We start from the raw sequence: 22,023 nt of genomic DNA, 5'->3' as shown, positions 1-22,023 counted from the left end.
GCACTTGCCTTTCATCTATTAATCGAACGAATACGCTAACCGAACACATTCACACAGACTTCTATCCACTGCTAACCTTTTGATTCAACTCAATAGCCAACGTCATTATCCACACCAATCAACGTGAACTTTCGAACTGACAAACTATTCAACGGTAAATACAATGACTCAACCTGTCGAAGAAGTATATTCTCTGGTCCTAGATGCCGACCAGCTTGAGCAATGCACATCAATGCAACAGGACGAATTTGGAGTTTTAGAGGTCAGCTATACCTCTATTGAATAGCGTTAAACATAGACTAATGGAATGATCATGTCTGGAAACCTAGTCAATATACCCGGAATTTGTATCGAGTCGAAATCTAGACGGCGATGCTCTCAAACTAGAAATCCCGGTACAATTTGGAACAACTAAATCCGTTTTGATCTCGGAACCACCTCCTCCTAGTAATACTGGCATAGCATCATTGCCTGAAAAGAAACAAACCCTTCAGTCAATCTCACTGACTACGTTACCTCCCATCTTGATCAATATTACCCTGCCACGGTCCTATCCCCTCCAAAAACCGCCTGTAATAACCTCGATACGGGCAACGCACATCTGGTTATCAGAGGTCGAGGTTCTACAATCTACGCTTATTGAACTATGGCAGACCGCTGAACCTGTTTTATTTAATTGGATCGAGTACATACGTACGGGTGACTTCCTAGAGAAGTTGAACTTGGTATCCCCTGGCAATAGTGATATTATAGCGTGCGTCCAAATTGCTCTTACGTCTTCTCATCTTCAGGTTAATCAAACTACCATTCCAAAAAGGTTGCCTCATCCTGCCCCACGTTTGATCGCTCCTCTGCTATTGGAGTACGACAGTTCTGCACAATCTAGTCAATTTGCACAGAATTCATATCCCTGTTCTGTGTGCCTCACGTCGCTCAAAGGATCTAAATGCTTGCAACTTAAGTGCAAACATATTTTCTGCCGTACTTGTTTAGAGGATTTCTGGAAAATGTGCATTGCGGAAGGTGACATCAGCCGTGTGGGTTGTCCAGACCCAGAGTGTGTCAAGAAGGCAAATGAAGCTGGCGAAGAAGAAGTGGCCAGAGTGGTGACAGAAGCAGAATTGCAACGTTGGAAATGGCTACGAGAGAAGCGCAATGTTGAAAGAGGTAAATTTTCCTTTCATCAGAAGACTACTCGTTTGATTGTCATGTACAGATCCGACCGTTGTACACTGCCCAGTCGCTGTTTGTCAAGCCCCCGTCCCAAAACCCATCGATGCCGACAAAGAAACACCAGGTTGGAGCAGGTTACGAACATGCCCTCGGTGCGGTTACTCTTTCTGTGCATTTTGCAGACGAACCTGGTGAGAATGTTGTGGAGATCAATCAGCGCAGACTAATAAATGATTCAGGCATGGACCACTGGATAAGTGCCCCATTGCTCAGTATGAACACCTGGCCTTAGAATATCTCGGTGCAGAAGAAGGATCCCCGGAGCGAGCCAAACTGGAGCGCCGATTTGGAAAAGCCAATATTATCAGATTGGTTGCGACGTACGAGGAAGAGAAAGCTAACATGCAATGGTTGAGTTCGTCTACGATGCAGTGCCCTGGATGCCAATGTCATGTGGAGAAGAACATGGGTTGCAACCATGTAGGTTATCTCATCTGCGAACCAAAGCTGTTCAAATCACTAAACATATTTAGATGACATGTTGGAAGTGCTCTCAGCATTTCTGCTATCGCTGTGGCGAACGCCTGAACCCGGACCAGCCATATGCGCATTTTTCGAATCCAAAGCATGGCTGCTTCAACCAGCTATTCGACGTCATTGACGTGCCTGAAGCAGAATGGGAACTGGAGGAATAATGGATGATTATATATATGTTTCAGAAATAAATTGTTTATGTCATTTGTGGAATTGAAAGCCCGCGGTATGTTTTGAGTCCGCGAAACCGGCTGAGACTCTTTTGAGTTGGTGTTGGACTTGTTGCAAATTGTTCGTTTTGCTCCTATATATCCTCTTTTATATCTTGTCTCTGCTTTTCTATCTTCTCTTCGTCCCACCTATTGTCTATTCCTTCATCTTTTCCCTCAAAAAAAGACTGGGCAGGACGATTTGAACATTGATACCAATTTTTTGTGTCAATACCCTCCTAACAATCATCATACCCTCCCATCCCAGCATTTTCTCTACCCATCCACTTCTATAATCTACGATACGAACCACCGGACATGGACGTCTACACCACATCTTTTACTTATCCACGCAGGTCGCGCCACATTCATTCTCCTGCTTCCTCTCTCGACTTCCAATCCTCAGACCTCAAGTCTTCCTCTCTCTCAGACCAATACCCGTCTGCGCAGCATCTTCAACCTTCCAACCCGAAGCTATCTGATGTTTCTGTCGCAGCAGACGCGGAGGCAATCCAGAAACTGGCCATGATGGCCATGTCTGTACATGGTTGCCATGTCTCGTATTATATGGTTGATCAGGGCAGGGCCTGGAATTTTCATATCACTGGAGCATATCAGCAGGTTATGATAACTCGTGGTTTGATTTTGAAAGAATGTCCTATTCAAGTGAGTTTTTCTAGGACCCTCATGAAGAAATTTACTGACAGCTAACGAAACAGCACCGAGCAACTATCAAAGTGACGCGGTCCGAAATTCTCGATTCCCCATTCTCGAAGCCTACTCTTAAACCTGAAGTCCGGCGGAGGCTGGATGACATTGCCTCCCAAACTTTAGCGCACATAGCCGTCGTCAACAGTCCTTTGTCACTTTCCAACCGCACGCCGCCTGATGGGATTAGTAGCAGTGCTGGTTGGTCTGGGTTAGAAACTGAACGCGTTTGTGAGTTGGTCATCACTGGGACTGAGGATGCAGTCGACCTGGCTCGTGTACGCTTATTGGTAATGCTGGATGAATTAGTGCGTCGTTTTTCTCCACATTTTACGTAGCTTACCCGATTTTAGAGCGGTCTGCACTCAGAAGTGTGCGAGATTGATCACAAATTGCATGCCATCGTGGCTGGTCGTAAACGAAATGTTTTGCAAACCATCCAGGAAGAAACTGCGACCAACATCTATTATCCTTCTCCTCTGCAAGACCTCATTGGTCCGGATATCAGCGCGCACTCAGCCACTGGTGCTCGCAACAGTAATGTCATTTGGATTACTGGGGAATTTTTTGGAGTTCAGAGAGCTCGCGACATGCTCTTCCAAGTTTCCGTCACCAAAGTAGGGCTTCTTCTTTTTGATTGCACTAGACTAATTTTTAATTGTAGAGTAAATCGGTCATTTCGAGGGATACGGCCATCCTACCCCGTAAGCTTGATTGGATGGTAACCGACCGAGCGGAGGACCTCAAATCGATTATGAGTGACAACGCTACTTTCATTCAATTTCCTCCGCTGGGAAGTTCCACCAGCCTGATCACCGTCTATGGTGACCATAGAGTCAACATCCAACGTACCGTTAGGTCAATCATGCAGCTGGTATGTAATATTTCTTTCAGTTTATAAAGTTGATGACCAATATGTGTTTACGTCTAGGCTTGCCAATACTACGTCGGTTCGTTCTGGCTTTTGCCAGTACAATTCAATGCTCTTTTACCCCCCGCAAACCTTAATAGCTCAACAATTACTGCGTTGTTGAAGCAAATATCGACCGCGACGGGAGCGGAAGTCGTATTCAAGAGTATGTGCTTTGAGATGCACGGGCTTGAACAAGAAGTACGGGCGGCAGTTAATATGATAATGGAGTTAGACATCATCAAGGTACCTTGTTTTTAGTCTTATTGTTACCACCTTTTCATCTTGTTTGGCAGGCATTCCATCATGAGATTCGGTTTCAAATAGAACTATCAAACGAGCACCGGGATTTCATCAGTGGCAAGAAGAACGGCAAAATCAACAAAATCATGCAGACGACGAACGTAAAAATCAAATTCGAAACTTTTAATGACCATAATTTCCTTATCGATATCGCCGGACCCGATAACTCTGTGCTTCAGGGACTTACTTTACTTCAAGAGGAACTTCCAGCCGAAATTTCCTTCCATGTTCCAGAAGGCTATCACAAACGTATCATAGGAGTTGGAGGGAGGAGTATTCAGCGCATTATGAAAAAGTATGGCGTATATGTCAAATTCTCGAACGCAGAGGAGTTTGCCGCCTTGGGTGGATATAATGACAACGACGACAACGTTGTTGCTCGAACACCTGCCAAAAATGCCATCAATTTGGATAACCTCAAACAATCTGTCATGGAACTTGTCAATCCCAAGGTGAACTCCATCATCAGCATTCTACTACAACTTCTGACCTACTATCCATTAGGACAAGGACTTCGTCAATGAGACGGTTTCGATACCACGTCGATACCATCGTACCTTGCTTGGAGAGAAAAGTATATTCATCCGTGACATCGAAACGAAGACCAACTCTCGCGTACGCTTTCCCGACAAAGAGACAGCCTCTGATGTTGTCACGATCTATGGTCCAGAAAGCCAGGTTCAAATTGCTGCTACTATGCTTTTGGTACGTGAATATTTGCTTTCGTCAACATGTGTATGTTCACGCCCTTCTAGGATCACGTTCCGTTCGAGGCGGACATGGCTGTTCCTCCCAGCAGCGAGCTGCCTCGTGTTTGTGCTTCTCCGGAATTCAATGCCATGGTAGAGCACGTCAAACGGGAGCTTCAAGTCTCGATCTCTCCCAATTTCCGGAGGGCTGGAATTCCTAATGGAAGTACAGGCACCGAGACTCCAACAGAATATTCCTTCAAGTTCCGCTGTCAGCGTAGCAATAGTGATTTCTTGATCACCGCCAGGGAGATGCTGGAACAATTTTTGCAGAATCACAATATTCACGTCTACCCATCTCCGACGGCTCAATCTCACAAGAAGAACGATTCGTTTGCCGAGGCATTCCCCCATTTTGATAGCAAAGTGCTTTCTGCAGCCAGGACACGCGGCCATGGTATGTTTTATCTTTCACTGTATCCATGGACATGTCTTAAGGGTATTATTCAGAATCTATGGATATGGGACGCTCCGACGTCATGGGTGACCGCCGCCTGAGACTCGCTAATTCATCTCCGGACGTCAAAGCACTCTTTAACTCGCCTGCATATATTTATAACATTGAAGCACAAGAGGACGTCGAAACAAACTATATTCCCGGTCCCTCGGCGCCTGGTGTTGATTATTGGACCCCTCTTCCGCCTATCGTATGTCTTTCTTCACTTCTATGGCGTACCTGCACTAGTGCTGTGCTCATCACATTTCTTAGGGAACCGGAATGCCACATCGCTCTAGGCATTCACAAGATGCGATTAAACGTGGTTCGGACTCACTTTTAGAAGCCAAGATCAAGGAGCAAGCCACGAAACAACCTCGATCGCTGAATAACCGTGCTCAGTCTCTCGACCTGAGGTATTCTCTTTCAAAAATCGCTGAATCGGGTTCGAGCAACGCTGTACCGGAATCACCCACAACTTCCACTGGTGGTACTGGAGGGAATTCGAGCCCTAATTCCCCCACTGCCCCTTCATTCCCCAGTGTTTACGGTCCCCCACTTTCAGCTCGGTCATCAGGTGTATTTGGCCAACCGGCTCAGACAAGACCCACCCTAGACGATGATGGGGTCGATGAAGTTTCCCGGGTCATTTCTAACCTCGGATTGTAGATATTTGGACATTGTCGACGGGTGTCATTTACGCGCGAAGAAGAAAATTGGACGTTATATCCCATTCGATGTAACAAAAGTATCTGCATAAAGAGCTTGTTTGTGTTTTATATACTGTTATTGCTATAGCCTCTACCTTCCTTTCGATTATCTATTGCCAACTCATTATTTCACTTTCCCTCCTCACTCAACTCAACTCGCATCCCCTCCTTTGCTCGTGCGTTTGCAAATGTTCTGACAACGGCTTGTACCAAGTTTATTTTCTCTGTCATCCCAAGTAACTTTCATGTCATGTACACTATCTTATCCCGCCGCATTAGGTTGGCCTTAGTTTATTCGTTACTAATTAATTTGGTTATGAAGTAGGTGTTCGCAACTGGAAAAGATGTACGTTTCAAGCTAAGTGACAATCCAAGGAACCTCATAGAGAATGAAATCAAAGAATTCTTGATCCATAAGAGTCTGATACTCTCCAATAAACTCCTCACCACCAATCTTTCCACCTTGAGCGACGCTTGATCTGGAGCTGAGGTATGCAAATTGTGTTTGGAGAATGTTGAAAACTTTCTTAACGTTTTTTGGTTCGGGCTAACGACGATGGAGGTGAGAACAAATCGATACACGATGGGATAAACCAAACGCTAACCTTTACCACAAAGCCAATATATTCTGCTGGTAGTCCGTATCGCAGAACACTCTCCACAAATAGTCTAATGACTTTAAGATGAACAAGAATCTGCAAAGACTCAGAAAAGTTCGTTCGTGCTAATCGCAAGAGTTCCGTCTACGGAGAATCATGATAAAATAAAATATCAATTTTAGCAGACTTTGGGCTTACCCAAAGTTCCTTCGCGGTTGTCCCTGCTATTTCCAGCTCCTGTTGCTGTTTTGCGATTTCTTCTTCTGAATAGACAAAATCCCGGACAATAAACCTTCAGAGGTACTTTATAGTAAGTCATTATTATCAAGAGAATACGGATCATTGCTGACTTTTGTTCACGGCACTTCTGTACAAATTCATCATGAACTCGACGGAAAATCACGACACTAAACAGTGAGTATTCATCATCTGTGGTTATGAGCCTAGAGCAAATGAAAGTAAATGATGGTTCCACGCATATATTCGTGTGCAAGCCACGCACGTTGAGGTTCTAGGAACGACCATTGATGCCAATCTTTCGTATTTGTCGTTCCAGTCTTTGGTAAGAGACCTTAGGATTGATTAAAGCAACACTGTATGACATATGCGATCATCTTACTTCGGTACAGCAACGAGCAAGGTCTCCAAGTATTCCGAATCCTGGATGAAATCGTCTTTGGAAACTACGTCAGCCAAGGACCGAATCGAGAGGTTTCCACTTTACAAGCTATTAGCAGGTATGGAGCGGAAGAAAGATAGCATCTGCGTACGCTTTCTTTCGTTGCATTTGAGTCAGGGATCCCTTTACCAAGTTATAGTTGTTCAGTTTCGCTTTCATCGCATTATCAATGGATGTCATTTCCTTTACACAAAAAGTGCAATTATTGAGAAGAGGTGTTGTAGAAAAAATGTAACAAATACCTTGTGTAACGTGTTTACCAATTCCCGCAAGCTCTTCTGCACATCATAACGATCCTCATTCCACTTCCAGCCATTTAATAGATAGGTATCAACGCTCTGTTCGTCTACTAGAACATGCTGTTCAAGTTTTGCTGGATCGTTGTTCAAGAGGTTGCGCAGTGTCTCCACATTCTTTGCTACAGTCGCTGTGAAGAAGCTTTCTTGCTTTGGCAAATCTTCCGATAGAGCAATGAGAGAATCGAGAGTCCCAGTCTATTAGATCCAACTAGTTCAGCCATTGCGATGTTCTTCGATGCAGCAACTAACGGTTGACCTTGAATATGGGGATGGCGAGTTGGCCGATATTCCTAGAGGGCAGTTTGGCCTGTTGCCCTAATTTAGTGGCGAGCTTCTGATATGTAGCCTGTGGGTCGTGTCCCTGAGGAACAGCTATAAGCCAGGTACTCTGGTCTGAAGGCATATGGATGAAAATGGACAATCCGAGTTTGCGAGGATGTCACAGGGGCAAGCGTTGAAGCGCATTATCACAAGTTGATTGTTGTTGTCTTCTGAGGCTGTTGAGTTTGGTAATGTAGATCCACTGTCAACTTAGTTCCCTTTACCTTCAAAGCAATAAGAGCTTTTGAATTTGTGTAAGTTCGTCGCAATGGGTCTTCTCAGAGCAACGGTCTATATATCATCTCTAGTAGCAACGAGAAGAATGTCTTTTGCTGCCGCCCCTCTCTTGCTTTCTCCGGCTCAGGTCAATGAAATCACTAAATCGGGTGGACAACCTGTCTCGATACTCGACTCAACCTGGTTCATGCCAAACTCCCCAAGGAATGCAAAACTAGAATTCCTCGACAAAAGGATACCGAAATCTCAGTTTCTCGATCTAGATGAGGTTGCAAGTTCTTCAGAACTGGGTCTCAAGCACATGATGCCAGACAGACAAACCTTTGCACATGCATGTGGTACGTGTGTTCGACAATAGCGGACGAAATACAGCTATTCTGAGGCGGTCATATCCAGGAAGATTGGGGATCTCTCCTTCCACTCACGTCATCATGTGAGGCTCTACAATCTTTTTACTGAGCATCCAGGGTTTCACTAAGTTGTGCAAAGCTACGACGCTCATGGAGTCTTTTCGGCCCCTCGCGCTTTGTTTATGTTCAGATCCTTTGGCCATAAGAACTCCAGTATCATTGATGGTGGCCTTCCTCGGTGGATTGACGAAGGCATGCCTGTCGAGACCTCTTCTCCTGCTGACCTTCAGCCTACTGAATATTCTCTCCCTGAATTCGATGAGAAATCTATCAGGAGTAAAGCCATTTCCTCGACTTTTTTTCCAGTCTCCGTCTTATGTATTATTGTTTTAGGTTATGATGAAATAGTGTCGAATTCGCAGTTCGACCCCGCAGCAGAAGCAAAATCAGAAATAGTCCTCGACGCTAGACCCAAAGGAAGGTAAGCGCATCTCCCTTGACTTCCTCGGATTACTCTCCGTAACCCATAATTTTGGCAGGTTCAACGGAAGTGATCCCGAACCCCGTGCGGGCCTCTCGTCGGGGCATATACCTCACTCTTTTTCACTGACATTCAGTCTTTTCCTCGATAAACACACAACAAAGGATGGTAAAGAATATACCACATTTTTACCTCCATCTGAAATTCGCAAAGCCTTGGAAAGCGCAGTAGGACCTGCGGAAGCCCACAAAATCATTCAAGGGGAACGATCTGTTGTCACTAGCTGCGGAAGTGGTATGACTGCGGGTGTCTTGTGGCTTGGATTGCAACTTCTGGGAGTCAAAAAGGTTGGATTATACGACGAGGTAGGTTTTCGTGTAATTATTTACCACTCTAAATTATTTAAAAGCACTTTTTCAGTCATGGACTGGCTACGCTATGCGACCTTCAAGTGTGATCCAAAAATAGATTGGAAGCGCTATTATTGGTACCAGGGTGTACTTCGATGATCTATCGACTTACATTGCCATTTCGGCATTCGATTATCTTGGTTTGCTTCATAAATTAAACCTCAGATCGTCCCGAAAGCCACGGCATAACAGGGTAATAATGCTACAGCCGATTGAATGAACAAGTTCAAATTTGCTCAAAAGGTACAAAGTGCCGGCGTATTTTGAATTCTTATCAAGTATGGTCTACTTGAAACACGCCAAAGACTTGCCTTGAGCGGCCTCAGGCGATCAACATCTCGGCTTTTTTGGTTTCTGTGATCTTATCGAGCCATGTATGTCGGTATCTGGGTCCTCGTGTAAGTCTGCTGTCCAATTGGTACACATTGTAACTGCCACATAACTGCGGTTACGTATTCAATTCATTTCAAGTTTTTTTTGCCCAGAACATTGATAATATGTACACAGTTATAGTGACATTTATGGTGGAAAGGTAATCCAATTGTTAATACGCTTTTATATTGTTTTGATTTTTCTACTTTTACAAGAAATACTGTACAGTGCTACTACTAGGGGTGACAATCTATGCTACATATTAACCCAGGTTTAAGTTACAAATAAATAATGGAGGGTGTAAGTAGGGAGTACTACAGATGCGATGATTAGTGAGAAGTCTGTAAGATGGCCATGAATGGTGGGTGTCGCTCAGGGATTTTATTGAGCGCGAGGGCAGCTAGAGTTAATTATGATGAGCTTGAATTATTGACCGACAATGAAAAGCAAAAAACGCACGCCGACCGCCGTATTCCACCTGTATCCTATGCAACTTTGCCTTCCGAAGTACAGTTACATTCCAACTACATGCATGTTATCCGTCAGTTGAATAGGACCTTTCAAAATACCAGTTATCAAGAAACTTACCTCTCAGAAAGAAGGACATTATAACCGTTTCTTTTGATTTCTTGCTGTAATTGCTCTCGCGCAAACATAAGTGCTCGGAGTAGCTGGTTGCTTTCTCTGGCGTCGCGTTTAACGTCAAGAACATATGTTCTTCGGACATTTGTCTCTTTTATTGAAACAACTTCTAGATCTAGAAAATGTTGTGACACTTTTATCAGCTCTGTCTCTCTGTAGTATCAGTCGAGCATATGCACCTTCATCTTCATAAAACATGGGCACAGGCTGAATGCTTTTACTGTCGACGACCTCCCAAGCAATCTCCTTTCGACGGAATAGCATGATGATAGTGGGCGCTAGCTTTGAAAATAGGTTGTATGCGGAGGAGAGGGAAGAAACAATGACTTGTTGCAGGGATTGAACGCGGGGCTATTTCACATTGCAAGAGCGTGGCCGGTGCAAGTGCCACCTTTATAAGATTATAATCCAGGATCATCCAGATTAGGGAGACAAGCTAAGCGGTACGTAGTAACACCGCCACCGAAAGGCGAAGGAAGATGACTCGCGCAGTTTTCTGCTCGCGGTAACTCGACAAATGCTCTGTCAGGCTTGGTATTGGGTAGCAAAGAAGCCTATTCCGGAAATGTCCCAATCTACTTGGGGGATCGGGCACCGGGATGTGACTATTACACCGAACGCTGGGACCATACCTATTATCATGTCGCCTACACTGTCGGGCTTCACATTTCAAACATTACGTGTTTCAACTGGCCGGTTCGCTGACCTAGGTGCTTTAATTGACAAGCGTCACTGTTTCGAAAATTCACAATTAACTTTTGAAGTAGAGTTGTTGCGAATACCATCGGCAGTTGATGGACCTTTATGGAAGGATGTGGATGTGGATGAACATGAACAAGCCGGCCAGTGACATACTACTTTGCTGATGAATCTAGGCTGACTCATAAAAGCCATATCCCCATCTAGGCAATATATGATAGCCTCGCGATGGAATGTGCATTCCGCTGACAAGATTGGCATGACCGCATATTCTCATGAAAAAGCACAGACAACTAAAAAAACCGGTGAAGAGAAAAACGGTGACACACAGCTGAGAGCCGTTTCTAACGATTATACAGAATTATGAACGAGGATGATCAATTAGAGATGGAAAATTTACTAAAAGGGGCAGTCTCGGTGTCATTGTTCAATTTATCCAAAATTCTCACAAAGTTTTGAAAGCTTTGTCTGCGATATAAGGCAAAAGAATCAACAAATTGAGCAATATAGGGTTAAATAGTGAAGACATCACATACATCTATTTAGTATTATTCTTATGCTAGAACTTGCGTCAGCGCCGACGGCAGCGAAAATATCCAACCCCATAATACTCACTCTCGACAGATAGTAGGTGTTTTTCGAATGACTCCGTAGGTCGGCCGGAACGAGTTTCCGAAGTTTGAAGTATTTGTGTCTGTAAAACCCAATTCCATCCCCCCAGAATTCCCATAGGATCTGACTTTTTTCATGGTAGGTGAGAAGAAATCTTTTATTTCCCTGCACAAATAGAAGCTAAAGAATTACAGGATTGACTCTATATCCTCCTGCATACGCCTGAGCACTTTAGCTCCCACTGGCAGAAGCTGCTCTGCCCGGGTCCCGGGACTCGAGTTGCTGCCAAAGATTGACTGGGTCATTTCAGCTGGCTTCTTTCTCGTTCTAGTTACCTTCTATCTCGCTCCTATACTTGTTCATCAAGGGCGAGTTCGGTCGCGTATGGATCGTCGACGTCCCCGAACGCCGGAACAGACGCCAGAGAGGTGAATCTATTTATAGAAATTTCACCCCAAATTAGCGCTCTACAAAATTTAATGTCATCTACAAGTAATCGTAAATTACAACATGGGATCAAAGGCTTAATACACCTTAAGATTACCCATCCAGTGATCCTTCCAGTTTAACTCAATGTTGTAATGAAATTTACGACCTCCATGTATACCTCATTAAAAACTTCACTCATGACTCTCATTCGATCCCCAATGAAGCAAGCTTGCCGGAGCAAGATATGATTAATGCACTCAATGCTCCTTCTCGAGCTCATAAGTTAATACGAGCTCTGACAGGTGGTGAAAGTACATCATTCACGAAGCTGATGACTGTCCTCGCTGCCATGAGCATTACTGGGCGGGCATACATGTAAAACTTGGACGAGTTCCGAACGGAATGGATTCGAAACGCCTTCCATATGTATTCTTATTGTTTCATAAAAAGGTCAACACAATCACAGCAGACAGAATGCTCAGAATAGCTAGATTAAGTGAAGAGATGGGAAGAGCATGAGATGTCGGGGAAGGGGTACTGGAGCCGGATGTACCAGTGCTGCTGGGATTTGTGCCCGAATTCGGGCCAGAGGACGAAGATGTACCGTTTGAGCATGTAACGTCAGAGGATATCTTCTCACTATCGCTCAGCATCAAATCGGCACACTATTTTTACAGATATAAGTCGTCCGACTGTGAAAAGTCAATGGATAAGAACTTACTTGGAAAAGATTGCCATCCCCTCCAGAGAATATGATCTGTAGATTACGATGTTAAGTTGTGCGGGCAAGGTCAGTTGCACATCACCCTACCATAATAGTAATATTTTGGTTATTCGTCAACCCGGTTGCGTTCGAAGACTTGAAATCCAAGGGTAGGCAAAAAGCACCTTCGCCTTTGACTTCGGCGAAATTGTTGACGAGCTGGAAATCATCGAAAGTGTTGGGATCGTCAGCAGTAGCAATTTGGAAACCAACTGGTTAGACGAAATGGACATATTAGAACCTCTTGACAGGGGTTGAAATCAACTTGTCATTTCTCACCAGTCCAACTGGGGTGCTCCGAAGTCAACGTGATGAACCCACCGCTCAATGGGAACACTGTGCGATTGGTGGTAACCTCATTGAAGCCATCTATGAACGGCGATTCGTCTGAGCATTTAAATAATGTTAAATTCCAAAGGCGTTGCCATACCGCAAAAATTCGTTTCGTCGTCTTCCACAAAAGGACCCCTCGGTGGTGGGAATTGCAGCTGAAAGTGGGCAGTCACGAGAGTGAGGAAACAAGCGAGGAGGACTACAGAAGAGCGCATGATCGTTTCTTCGTTGCGAGATTTCTGAGCTGTGAGCTGAACGTTATCGAAGAGTGCTTCGAGCCTTAAATACGCACTAAACCAAAACGGTGAAAAAGTTTTTTACATTCTATTTTTATATCACCCTGATGGCCCGAGGGAAAACCTCATGCCACAACGAGGGGGATGCCCACGATTGTTCAGTCCCGGAAAACATTGTTTGATGACGTTGGGGTAGGTATCGCGAACACACGAGCGACGACATGTATAGATCATTGTGATAACCGGAAAGGAAGTCTGAAGTCTGGACGCAAGAGAAGGTAGTTTGCATGAAATCTGTGTATTTGAACATGAATTACAATAGATTGAGGTGGTATAATATTGACATGATATCTTGCAATGTCTCCGAATAAATCGTCCACATGAAGGAGAACATGGGATGCTACCTGTATAAACAGGAATTTTTTACAGAAGCGCTACAACAGCGCCCATCACACCAAGGGCCAGAGAGGTGTAAACCGCAGAACCATGCAAGAGAGAGAGAGCACCGGATTTGTCGTCGTCATGGTTGTGATCGTCATCGTCGTCATTGTGGTGGTGTCCGTCCGAAGTAGCATTGGTGCACGTACTGTCGGGGGAAACTTCGGTAAGGTTGGCCGATAGTGTAAGGTCAGCGCACTAGTAAAGGCTAGTCAGACGCAGAAAGCAAAACAAGGGTTTGAGTACTAAGTACCTGGTACAGGGCACCATCTCCACCATCGAACACCACTTGGATAGTAACGTTCGATCCATCACGGACACCCTCGATGTTGGCGGCAGAGATATTTAAAGGAATGCAGAAAGCTCCAGCATCGTCCTCCTTGGCGAATTGACGAACAAACTGCCTTTCACCATCTTTACTGAAGAGATCGAATGAATTTGGGTTCTCAGCGGTAGAGATAATGACAGCAGCTGCAAGAAATAGTTCAGCAAACAAATTCCCCCTGAATCTTATTTGAATTATACGTACCAGTCCAGCCAGGATGGCCAGTTTCAATCTTGAAGAACCCATTGGAAAGTGGGAAGGTCGTACGGTTAGTAGTGACATCAGTGTATCCGCCTAGAATAATACATCAGATTATAAGAAGTGACAAAAGCCACAAAATTACTCACCACAGTATTCTGGCTCTTTGTCGGCAACAAATGCACCTCGAGGGCCGGGATAGTTTAGACGGAAGTGGGCATTAGCTGCACCAAATGAGGCCATAACGAAAGCAACAGTAGAGAACTTCATGATGTTTCAAACTCGTGGAAGGCTTTAGAGAGAGGAGGTCGTGACGAAGGGAGAAAACGGCGGGATTCTCTAAAGTTGTCCATTTCGTAAGGCCACGTTATATAGTATGGCGCTAATGGCAATGAGGACCCTCAAGGACAGTCAAGGACCTCCACAGTGCTCAAGTGAAAAACTTTTTTGCGCCATGGCTGAATAGCTTGGCCAAGCAAAGAGATCGAAAATGCCAAGAAATTGAACTGGAATATCGGCCCTTGATGTTTATTGCCCAGTTCCTCGCTTCATCAGGTCTACTAATCCATGTACCCCCCCACATCGTTGGAGAAGTTTAGTCAATCAAGGCAGCAATCCATAGGAGGACATATTGTTCCTAAAGGTCCCTCCCAGTCGCATTGGCACACATGTTGTCGAAGCAAAGACATTCGGGAATCGGTCCGCCTTGTATACCAGCAGGGGGTTCGACGAATGAATACACATATTCACCTCAGGTAATATTATACTCTGGGGGAACAAACAAGCAATCCAATTTATATGTTATGGAACCATAAACATAACTGAAAATAATTCCAATTTAGACATATCAGTGACCCCCTCCTCCGATGGCCACAGCGCGCCCGAAAAGAATTTCTCCTATGCCCAAGCCGAGCACAATCGAAATGATGTAGGCGGCTTGAAATGTCCTGGAGGGATTTTAGAACGATATGGGAACCAGGACGTGCAAAGTCATACATCACCGCCAACATCAGCAAATACATCAAAAGCATTTCCAGTGCGTATAAAATACCGCGGGGTATATCATAGGCAGCGATGAAGGGTGCAATGGTGCGAATGCGGGTTTTACTGATTGCACCATTGGATTTTGCGGGAGGCTGCGCAGCAGCGTTAGGCCCTTCACTTTCAGCCCTGTCATTTGACTCATGAAGCCGTTCGGAGGACACGTTACGTCCTACAAAGGCCTTATCTCGAATAGCTGATTGTTCCAAAGCTCTGAAGGAAGCTAGTTGATTAACACGAGCAACGGGATGGCAAAGTGCAAGTACCTTCGGCGCCAGTGGGCATTAAGGACACTTCTTGTAGCACCCAGCCACCTTTCCAGAATGGCAAGCAATGCAAGGCCAATGCAGGCCCCCGCAATGGCTCCAGCCGACGAAGGTTGCCATTCCTCGAAGAACAAGAAGTCCCCACCGGTAAAGTGCAGATAAGGGATCATCATCATGTCATGACCTGAAGCTGAAGCTCCAGTAGAGGAAGATGGAGTTCCGTGATTGTGAGCCATGTCAGGTTAAGCAGTTTGGTCAACAGATGTCGACTGTTAGCAAAGTTGTAAGTCGAGATAAGTCCGAAGAGATTCTAATTGGCGATGTTTATAAACAGTGATGGAAGTCGGAATGTTTGTACTAGTTTGGCAAAGAGCAGGCCAGTATACGAATCGGAGCTTGAAGCAGAGTTGGAATGTTCGCCAATTGCCGATATCCGCAGTGTGGCAGAGCAAAGCGGACCAAAGCAAGGGTCAACCCCTAGCAGACCACCAGGACTTCACATAGCATTTTACACGCCAGATTCGGGCCAGAATTGCGTTAAAGGACACGCCACCCAAAGGATACCAGCTTTTCGACCGTCAAAGCAAATGAATGCAGTCAGCGGTGACTTCGAGATAACGTGGACAACAGAAGCGATTCGACGAAACATGTGCGGATCCTCCAGAAGACATCCAGTATACCACCAGCCAGTAGAGCATAGTACACGAATAGACCGGCGCCATGATAAATGGGAGGATGAGTGACTGGTGTTGATGATGGTGGTGGTAGGAAAGATGGAAGTTCATGGAAAGAAATTATTGCGGCAATTTCGCGGGGCATTGGAGAGGCCCCCTGACAGTCCCATGTTATCAAATAAATGTATAAATAACTCATCCCGTGACCGAAGCGTCATAATCACGACAATCCTTACCAAGTGCACAATTCCAACTCTCAAAGTTCCCTTGATCTTAGTTTCTGCCTAAAAACTCCATCCGCCTGAGCGCCTTGTCTACATCTCATTCTCAAAATGTTCCAAAGGTCTATCATCCGAACCCTTAGAACTGCCTCGAGGGCGAACCTTGCTTCCGTAACTGCTGTCAGACCTGCAGTTGCGCTTTCCGTTCGTTTCAACTCGACCCAACCCCCCTCGTCCACTAAAGCTTTCAAAACTCCCGAGGAGCAAGAGAGGAGACAGCAACTTGACTTGCAAGACAAAATGGAAAAAGACTGGGATGCCAAAGTCATCACCTACGAAGACTTCCTTCCCAAAACAGAAAACCCTTCAGCTGTGTGTAGACTACATTTCACGGCGTCTCATAGTGTATTGAGCTGACCTGCCACTCTGTATAACTATAGGATGCATACATTATTGATGTTCGTGAACCAGACGAGGTGATCCAGGGAATGATCCCTTCTGCTGTCAATCTTCCCCTCTCTGTACTCCCGGAAGCCCTCCATATGGACAGGGAAGCGTTCTTCAATAAATTCAGATTTGAAAAACCACGACCCACTCAAGAGGTCACGTTTTACTGCAGGAGTGGCAAGAGAAGTTCCACCGCGTCTGACATTGCTAAACGCAATGGATTCACAAAGTAAGTTTATCTATTCTATCTTGAGAAGTAGTGCTGGTGCTTATACTGCCCCCGTAGCATCTTGAACTATAAAGGATCATGGCTTGAGTGGGTAGAGAAGCAGAATCCCAAACCTTCCTCTTAATTTGCTTCTGTATTATATTCACTCGACTGCTGTGATTCATCTTCATTTCCTGACACTAAGTTCGCTGCAAGTTGAAAGATGACCTGATTAACTAACATGTGATGAACGCGATGAAGAACTTATTTCAAAAACCTAGCAAAAGATTGCCAATGATTTGAGAGTACCAGCCTTTGAGAAATTGCGTGTCTCGCCATCAGAATCGCGTCGTTATTGGACGAGTACGCGCGACTCAACCCTAACCTTAATTATACCTCACGCTTGATGCAATTACAGGGCAGAAAAATCCCGAAATACCTATACTAGCTCTTACGATCTTGACTCTCGTATAGATGTTCTCGCAAACGCTGCGTGCTCTGTCCCGCTCTTCGGCGACTGCCATCCGCCGGTTGCCTGTCCAGCGACTCTCGCGGCATATCACCCGCCCAGCAGGGGCGACGATCTCAAGCAACGCGCTTGTCCGACGCCGGTTGCTCAGCACGCCTCCGCCCCAGGTCAACGAGAGGTGCGTCTGTTGTCCATTCGGCCACCGGACTTGGGAGTTCTTATCCTAAGAGCAAACTCACAGTCATTTGTCGACGGAGGAATACCATGTTTTGGCGGATAAAGCTATGGACCGCATGCTAGAAACTATGGAGGAACTCGTGGAAGAGCTCGGAGACGCAGACCATGAAGTAGACTACCACGTACGTGGATCCAACCCTCTTTTGCTCCAGCTAGAGACCTCTGAGACTAACCACTATTGACTTAATGTGTTTTTCATTCACACCACAGAGTGGAGTGCTTACTCTAAGCCTAGGCAAGCACGGCACATATGTCATCAACAAACAGCCGCCCAACAAACAGATATGGCTGTCCTCGCCACGGAGGTCCGTCGAAATCTGATTTCTGATTCCAACTGTGTGTTCGATGTTGAATGATGGATATACAGCGGGCCTAAGCGGTACGATTACCACGAAGACACAAAGTCTTGGGTGTACAACAGGGACAACACTACAATCGAAGCTCTCCTTTCAAGCGAGCTGAGCGATATCTTTTCGGAGCCGGTGTCGTTCACCCTTTAAATTCACGTTCAATAGACTCTTATCGTGGTCGTGGACACTGTCCGTGCTTATAATATTCCTTCCAGTTCTCAGAATTGGTGCTCCTTCCCGTCAAGAAGCCAGATTACTTGGTTTTTTTGACATCTATCGCTATGCTCATCCCAGCATAGACGTGTATTTATATCTATCTGCCAATTTTTTGTTAAAAATAATGAATAATCAAACCAAAAGAACATGCAGGGGGACTAAACAGTATATTCGAAGTGATGTAAAGAAGCAAAATCAAAACAGACAGTTGGAAGAGATGAAAGGAATTGCCTAGTGGTACAGGTGATGGATAGGTGTGATGCAAGAAGGAATGAAAGGATGAAGTGCGGTAAATGTAGTCTCTAGAGATCTGAAAAGGAAGCGCGGTGATAGATTCAAGGATGGACATGGAAGGACGGGGATGGGCGGAGGGGACTGAATAATGCAGGCAAAAGTATCTGAGCATCCTGTTCATTACGTGTGAGCCCATGGCGCAAAAAAGACAAAATGAAATATAGATCAGAAGAACGCACCACGGTCAAGTACCGGCCATCTCATCCGACGAGTCACCCAATGCCCGTCTGCGCGATAAAAAGCAGGAGCCTAGGAGCCTGTGGGAAGCGAAACGACGCTAATGATCAATCACAAGGCCCACAGAACGCAGATATAGTTTGCGAGGGAGTGACGTACCTGTTTGTGCTTTCATATCGTTCGGATACACGGGTGAGCTCTTCTGAGAGCGGGTCTGTGTGTGTACGTTTCGTGCTGTCGATCCTGGCGGGCGTAGATGTGGATGTAAGCTGTTGCTGCGGTGTTTGTAATCTCTCTGAAAGGTGTGGCATCAGACCCTTGATTGGGCTCTGCAGCAGCTGTTGGTGTTGGTAAGGCTTGATCACAGTCAGAGGTGAAGCTCTAGTATCAGAGGTAGCTTGCGGTGAAAACAAAAGTCTATGTTGGTGTAGGGTATGCAGCTCGCGAAGCATATTATTCGTTGATTTGTATTCCGACTGTAGCTGTTGTTGTTGCCTTTGAAAGTCGGACTCCTGTTCATCTTCCTCATCGTCCGAGTAATATTCGTCCTCGTCATCCGCGCTTGTCCGCGGCTCCGTGGCCCAGCCACGATGAGAACCGTCGAGCACAGGCGGAAGAGTGCGTCTGCGCTTTGTGTGTCGTTCAATCAAATCTGCGGGGGTGTCGCTGACCACAGGCACACTGGACGAGGGGATCGGGGGCGACGCTGGTCGCTGTCGCTTGAGCATTGAATTGGATGGTGGAAGTGGAGAGTGAAGGGTGCTATTGTCCTGCCATCCACAACCGGCAGCGAGCGAGAGCGTAGCAGTAGAGTTTGTGGCCGAATTAGGGTTTACGGCCTAATTGCAAGTATTAGGTAAGTCGGGGTGGTGGCACTGACTGGAGTCTGGCAAGGCGTGCGTGCACCCTCCACACCACATACTTTAGTATTAGCATTATCGAACGACTCTAGCGCTGCGCACGATGGCAGACATGGACGTTTTTGCGGCCATGGGCATTTCTGGGTTTGGTAAGACCACCCAGAAGAAGGAGTTAGATCCTGCGCGGTTTGACAAGAACAAGCGCGAGGAGGTGGGTTCATTTCAATTTTGGCTATTACAAAGAGTTTCTAAACCATATCCCTTTTACCGCAGAAAGCAGTAAAGCCTGCGGAGAAGCCGGCTGTAGGGCCTGCCCCCGGCACTTCTTCCCTTTCACAGCCCAAACGCAGTCAAAATCAAAATAGTGACAGGGAGGACGACGATGATGAGCAAGGCCCTGCGCCTCCTCCCAAGGATGGCCAAAATGAACTCGAAGAACCTGAGTTCGAGCCGTCAGACGGAGAAGACGACGACGAAGATCTGCCTCAGTTCCCCATCACTCATGAGATTTCGCTAAAAGATCATTCTAAAGTTGTTTCAGCACTGGCACTAGATCCTTCTGGTGCCCGAATCATATCGGGCTCGCATGACTACGACTGCAAGCTCTGGGACTTTGGAGGGATGGACATGCGCTGTAAACCGTTCAAGAGCTGGGAGCCTGCTGGGACTTATTACGTGTGTAGCGTTCTTTTTTACTCGTCTTTGCTCTTTAATAGGCCGTAACTAAGTGCGGCGGTTGGTAGGTTAACGACCTGAAGTATTCCAATGATGGTTCGAAGTTCCTGTGTCTATCAGGAACTACGCAAGCCAAAATATTCGACCGTGATGGAGAAGAACAGTGCGTACATTCCGCTTCGGCTCTGAACGTGTGATACCAATTCCTGACTGCCTAGGGCTACCTTTGTGAAGGGGGATCCTTATATTCGTGACATGAAGAACACCTCGTACGTTATATCATTTAGAGTGGCGATGAACTACATCTTACCGAATTCGAATTCTAGAGGACATGTTGGAGAACTGACATGCTGTGCCTGGCACCCTAAAGACCCGAAATTGTTTATCACCAGTTCGGCAGATTCTACTATCAGGTCAGTAGTTAATTTCCCGTTTTGATGGAACAAGGGGAATAACTGAAAGACATTTTCCCAGAATATGGGATGTAGAGAACAAGCGAAAACAAAAGACGGTTATAGTTGTCAAGTCCAAAGACAGAGGCGCCAGAACAAAAGTCACAGCGTGCAATTATTCACCTGATGGCAACCTCATCGGAGGAGGTGCGCTTGTATTGTTCAAAAATACCATTGTTGTTCTCATGCATTGCTCGCAGCGTGTCTCGATGGGGCACTGCACATGTGGCAGACAAACTCGAATTTTGTGAGGCCAAACATGACCATCGAGAATGCGCACGTAAAGGGGACGGAGACTGGCTCGCTGGTTTTTTCAGTGGACAGACAAACGGTCCTTACGCGCGGCGGGGATGACACGGTGAAATGCAAGTGTTTTGAATAGGACTGGCTTATCATGATTGCTGACTAGGGACACACAGTGTGGGATCTCCGAGCGTTCAAAAAACCCCTTGCGGTACGGTCTGGACTGAACACACTGTATCCGGGGACGAATGCGGTGTTCAGTCCGGACGACAAGTATGTGATCACAGGGGCTGGTGCGACGAGCAAGGGGGGACAAGGACGACTGGTAATATTGAACAAGGATGGGCTGGAGGAGGTCAAGTCGCTGGCGGTGGATGCGACACCAGTGAAAGTTGCTTGGCACGGCAAGATCAATCAGGTGAGTTGTTCGGGTCATGAATTGGTAGCATGCACGGAGCTCATGGATGGATCCGTGTGTGGCGGGCTGCCTGACAGATTGTGACAGGGCTGTCGAACGGCCAGATAGTTGTACTGTACTCGCCGGCGACGTCGTTGAACGGGGCGAAGCTGCTGTTGAGCAAGGGGCCGCCGCGACGGGTGACGATTGAAGACGTGTCTGACGCGCTGACTGCGCCGACGATCCTGACGCCGCACGCGCTGCCGATGTTCCGAGACATGGACGCGGGGCGGGGGACGAAGCGGAAGCGGGAGAAGGACCGGATGGACCCGCGGAAGAGCAAGCGGCCGGAGCTGCCAGTGACTGGGCCGGGGAGGGGCGGGCGGGTGGGTGCGAGCGCGACGCAGCACGTGGTGCAGAACCTAGTGCGCGACACGACGCGGGATGTGGACGTGAGTAACAGACCTGTGCTGGACGACATGCGTGATGCTGACAAGCCCTTAGCCGCGGGAAGCGCTCCTGAAATATGCAGACGACAAGGATCCGCAATGGACGAAAGGTGAGCACGTGCTGCTGTGTGTGGTGGTGTTTGGCTGCTGACGTGGCGGGAATGTCCGAAACCTTGTTTTGCCAGCGTGGAG

General features: G+C 46.3%; 11 protein-coding genes across 11 annotated transcripts; 6 read left to right on the top strand and 5 right to left on the bottom strand.

The window, feature by feature from the left end:
• Positions 1-163: 163 nt before the first annotated feature.
• Positions 164-1,868, top strand: JR316_0001226 (E3 ubiquitin-protein ligase itt1; the record flags this gene model as incomplete). The annotated part of the gene is made up of 6 exons (XM_047887036.1): positions 164-262; positions 330-754; positions 818-1,167; positions 1,217-1,364; positions 1,413-1,653; positions 1,707-1,868. 6 exons carry the CDS (start codon positions 164-166, stop codon positions 1,866-1,868), a joined length of 1,425 nt encoding a protein of 474 aa, XP_047754782.1.
• A 366-nt stretch (positions 1,869-2,234) lies between these two features.
• JR316_0001225 (Meiotically up-regulated gene 60 protein) lies at positions 2,235-5,691 on the top strand (the record flags this gene model as incomplete). Its single annotated transcript, XM_047887035.1, has 10 exons — positions 2,235-2,582; positions 2,636-2,932; positions 2,978-3,241; positions 3,289-3,498; positions 3,556-3,780; positions 3,831-4,289; positions 4,342-4,542; positions 4,593-4,983; positions 5,037-5,233; positions 5,296-5,691. The coding sequence occupies 10 exons, from the start codon at positions 2,235-2,237 to the stop codon at positions 5,689-5,691; spliced, it is 2,988 nt and encodes a 995-aa protein (XP_047754781.1).
• A 399-nt stretch (positions 5,692-6,090) lies between these two features.
• JR316_0001224 (V-type proton ATPase subunit C 1-B) lies at positions 6,091-7,712 on the bottom strand (the record flags this gene model as incomplete). The annotated part of the gene is made up of 9 exons (XM_047887034.1): positions 6,091-6,279; positions 6,338-6,475; positions 6,530-6,623; positions 6,682-6,774; positions 6,834-6,902; positions 6,951-7,049; positions 7,102-7,193; positions 7,253-7,504; positions 7,566-7,712. 9 exons carry the CDS (start codon positions 7,710-7,712, stop codon positions 6,091-6,093), a joined length of 1,173 nt encoding a protein of 390 aa, XP_047754780.1.
• Positions 7,713-7,952: 240 nt separating this feature from the next.
• On the top strand, positions 7,953-9,166 carry JR316_0001223 (putative 3-mercaptopyruvate sulfurtransferase; the record flags this gene model as incomplete). Its single annotated transcript, XM_047887033.1, has 6 exons — positions 7,953-8,205; positions 8,264-8,300; positions 8,357-8,553; positions 8,611-8,698; positions 8,757-9,063; positions 9,119-9,166. 6 exons carry the CDS (start codon positions 7,953-7,955, stop codon positions 9,164-9,166), a joined length of 930 nt encoding a protein of 309 aa, XP_047754779.1.
• Positions 9,167-9,809: 643 nt separating this feature from the next.
• Positions 9,810-10,386, bottom strand: JR316_0001222 (uncharacterized protein; the record flags this gene model as incomplete). Its single annotated transcript, XM_047887032.1, has 4 exons — positions 9,810-9,880; positions 9,940-10,004; positions 10,069-10,237; positions 10,302-10,386. 4 exons carry the CDS (start codon positions 10,384-10,386, stop codon positions 9,810-9,812), a joined length of 390 nt encoding a protein of 129 aa, XP_047754778.1.
• A 1,916-nt stretch (positions 10,387-12,302) lies between these two features.
• On the bottom strand, positions 12,303-14,425 carry JR316_0001221 (Copper acquisition factor BIM1; the record flags this gene model as incomplete). Its single annotated transcript, XM_047887031.1, has 9 exons — positions 12,303-12,527; positions 12,584-12,619; positions 12,674-12,837; positions 12,905-12,961; positions 13,056-13,249; positions 13,622-13,830; positions 13,886-14,103; positions 14,162-14,251; positions 14,305-14,425. 9 exons carry the CDS (start codon positions 14,423-14,425, stop codon positions 12,303-12,305), a joined length of 1,314 nt encoding a protein of 437 aa, XP_047754777.1.
• Positions 14,426-15,002: 577 nt separating this feature from the next.
• JR316_0001220 (CUF1-dependent copper transporter 1) lies at positions 15,003-15,698 on the bottom strand (the record flags this gene model as incomplete). The annotated part of the gene is made up of 3 exons (XM_047887030.1): positions 15,003-15,102; positions 15,152-15,409; positions 15,463-15,698. 3 exons carry the CDS (start codon positions 15,696-15,698, stop codon positions 15,003-15,005), a joined length of 594 nt encoding a protein of 197 aa, XP_047754776.1.
• A 770-nt stretch (positions 15,699-16,468) lies between these two features.
• JR316_0001219 (Putative thiosulfate sulfurtransferase, mitochondrial) lies at positions 16,469-17,157 on the top strand (the record flags this gene model as incomplete). Its single annotated transcript, XM_047887029.1, has 3 exons — positions 16,469-16,729; positions 16,798-17,033; positions 17,091-17,157. The coding sequence occupies 3 exons, from the start codon at positions 16,469-16,471 to the stop codon at positions 17,155-17,157; spliced, it is 564 nt and encodes a 187-aa protein (XP_047754775.1).
• Positions 17,158-17,486: 329 nt separating this feature from the next.
• Positions 17,487-18,218, top strand: JR316_0001218 (Frataxin-like protein, mitochondrial; the record flags this gene model as incomplete). Its single annotated transcript, XM_047887028.1, has 4 exons — positions 17,487-17,659; positions 17,723-17,840; positions 17,929-18,023; positions 18,086-18,218. 4 exons carry the CDS (start codon positions 17,487-17,489, stop codon positions 18,216-18,218), a joined length of 519 nt encoding a protein of 172 aa, XP_047754774.1.
• Positions 18,219-18,762: 544 nt separating this feature from the next.
• Positions 18,763-19,483, bottom strand: JR316_0001217 (uncharacterized protein; the record flags this gene model as incomplete). The annotated part of the gene is made up of 2 exons (XM_047887027.1): positions 18,763-18,835; positions 18,915-19,483. 2 exons carry the CDS (start codon positions 19,481-19,483, stop codon positions 18,763-18,765), a joined length of 642 nt encoding a protein of 213 aa, XP_047754773.1.
• Positions 19,484-19,718: 235 nt separating this feature from the next.
• Positions 19,719-21,945, top strand: JR316_0001216 (WD repeat-containing protein 70; the record flags this gene model as incomplete). The annotated part of the gene is made up of 9 exons (XM_047887026.1): positions 19,719-19,826; positions 19,901-20,290; positions 20,359-20,453; positions 20,509-20,559; positions 20,617-20,703; positions 20,765-20,889; positions 20,943-21,113; positions 21,162-21,403; positions 21,481-21,945. The coding sequence occupies 9 exons, from the start codon at positions 19,719-19,721 to the stop codon at positions 21,943-21,945; spliced, it is 1,734 nt and encodes a 577-aa protein (XP_047754772.1).
• Between the last annotated feature and the right edge of the window lie 78 nt (positions 21,946-22,023).

Source organism: Psilocybe cubensis, chromosome 1 (genome assembly GCF_017499595.1).
Source record: "Psilocybe cubensis strain MGC-MH-2018 chromosome 1, whole genome shotgun sequence".
Taxonomy (NCBI): domain Eukaryota; kingdom Fungi; phylum Basidiomycota; class Agaricomycetes; order Agaricales; family Agrocybaceae; genus Psilocybe; species Psilocybe cubensis.
This window is presented reverse-complemented; position numbering and strand designations above follow the sequence as displayed.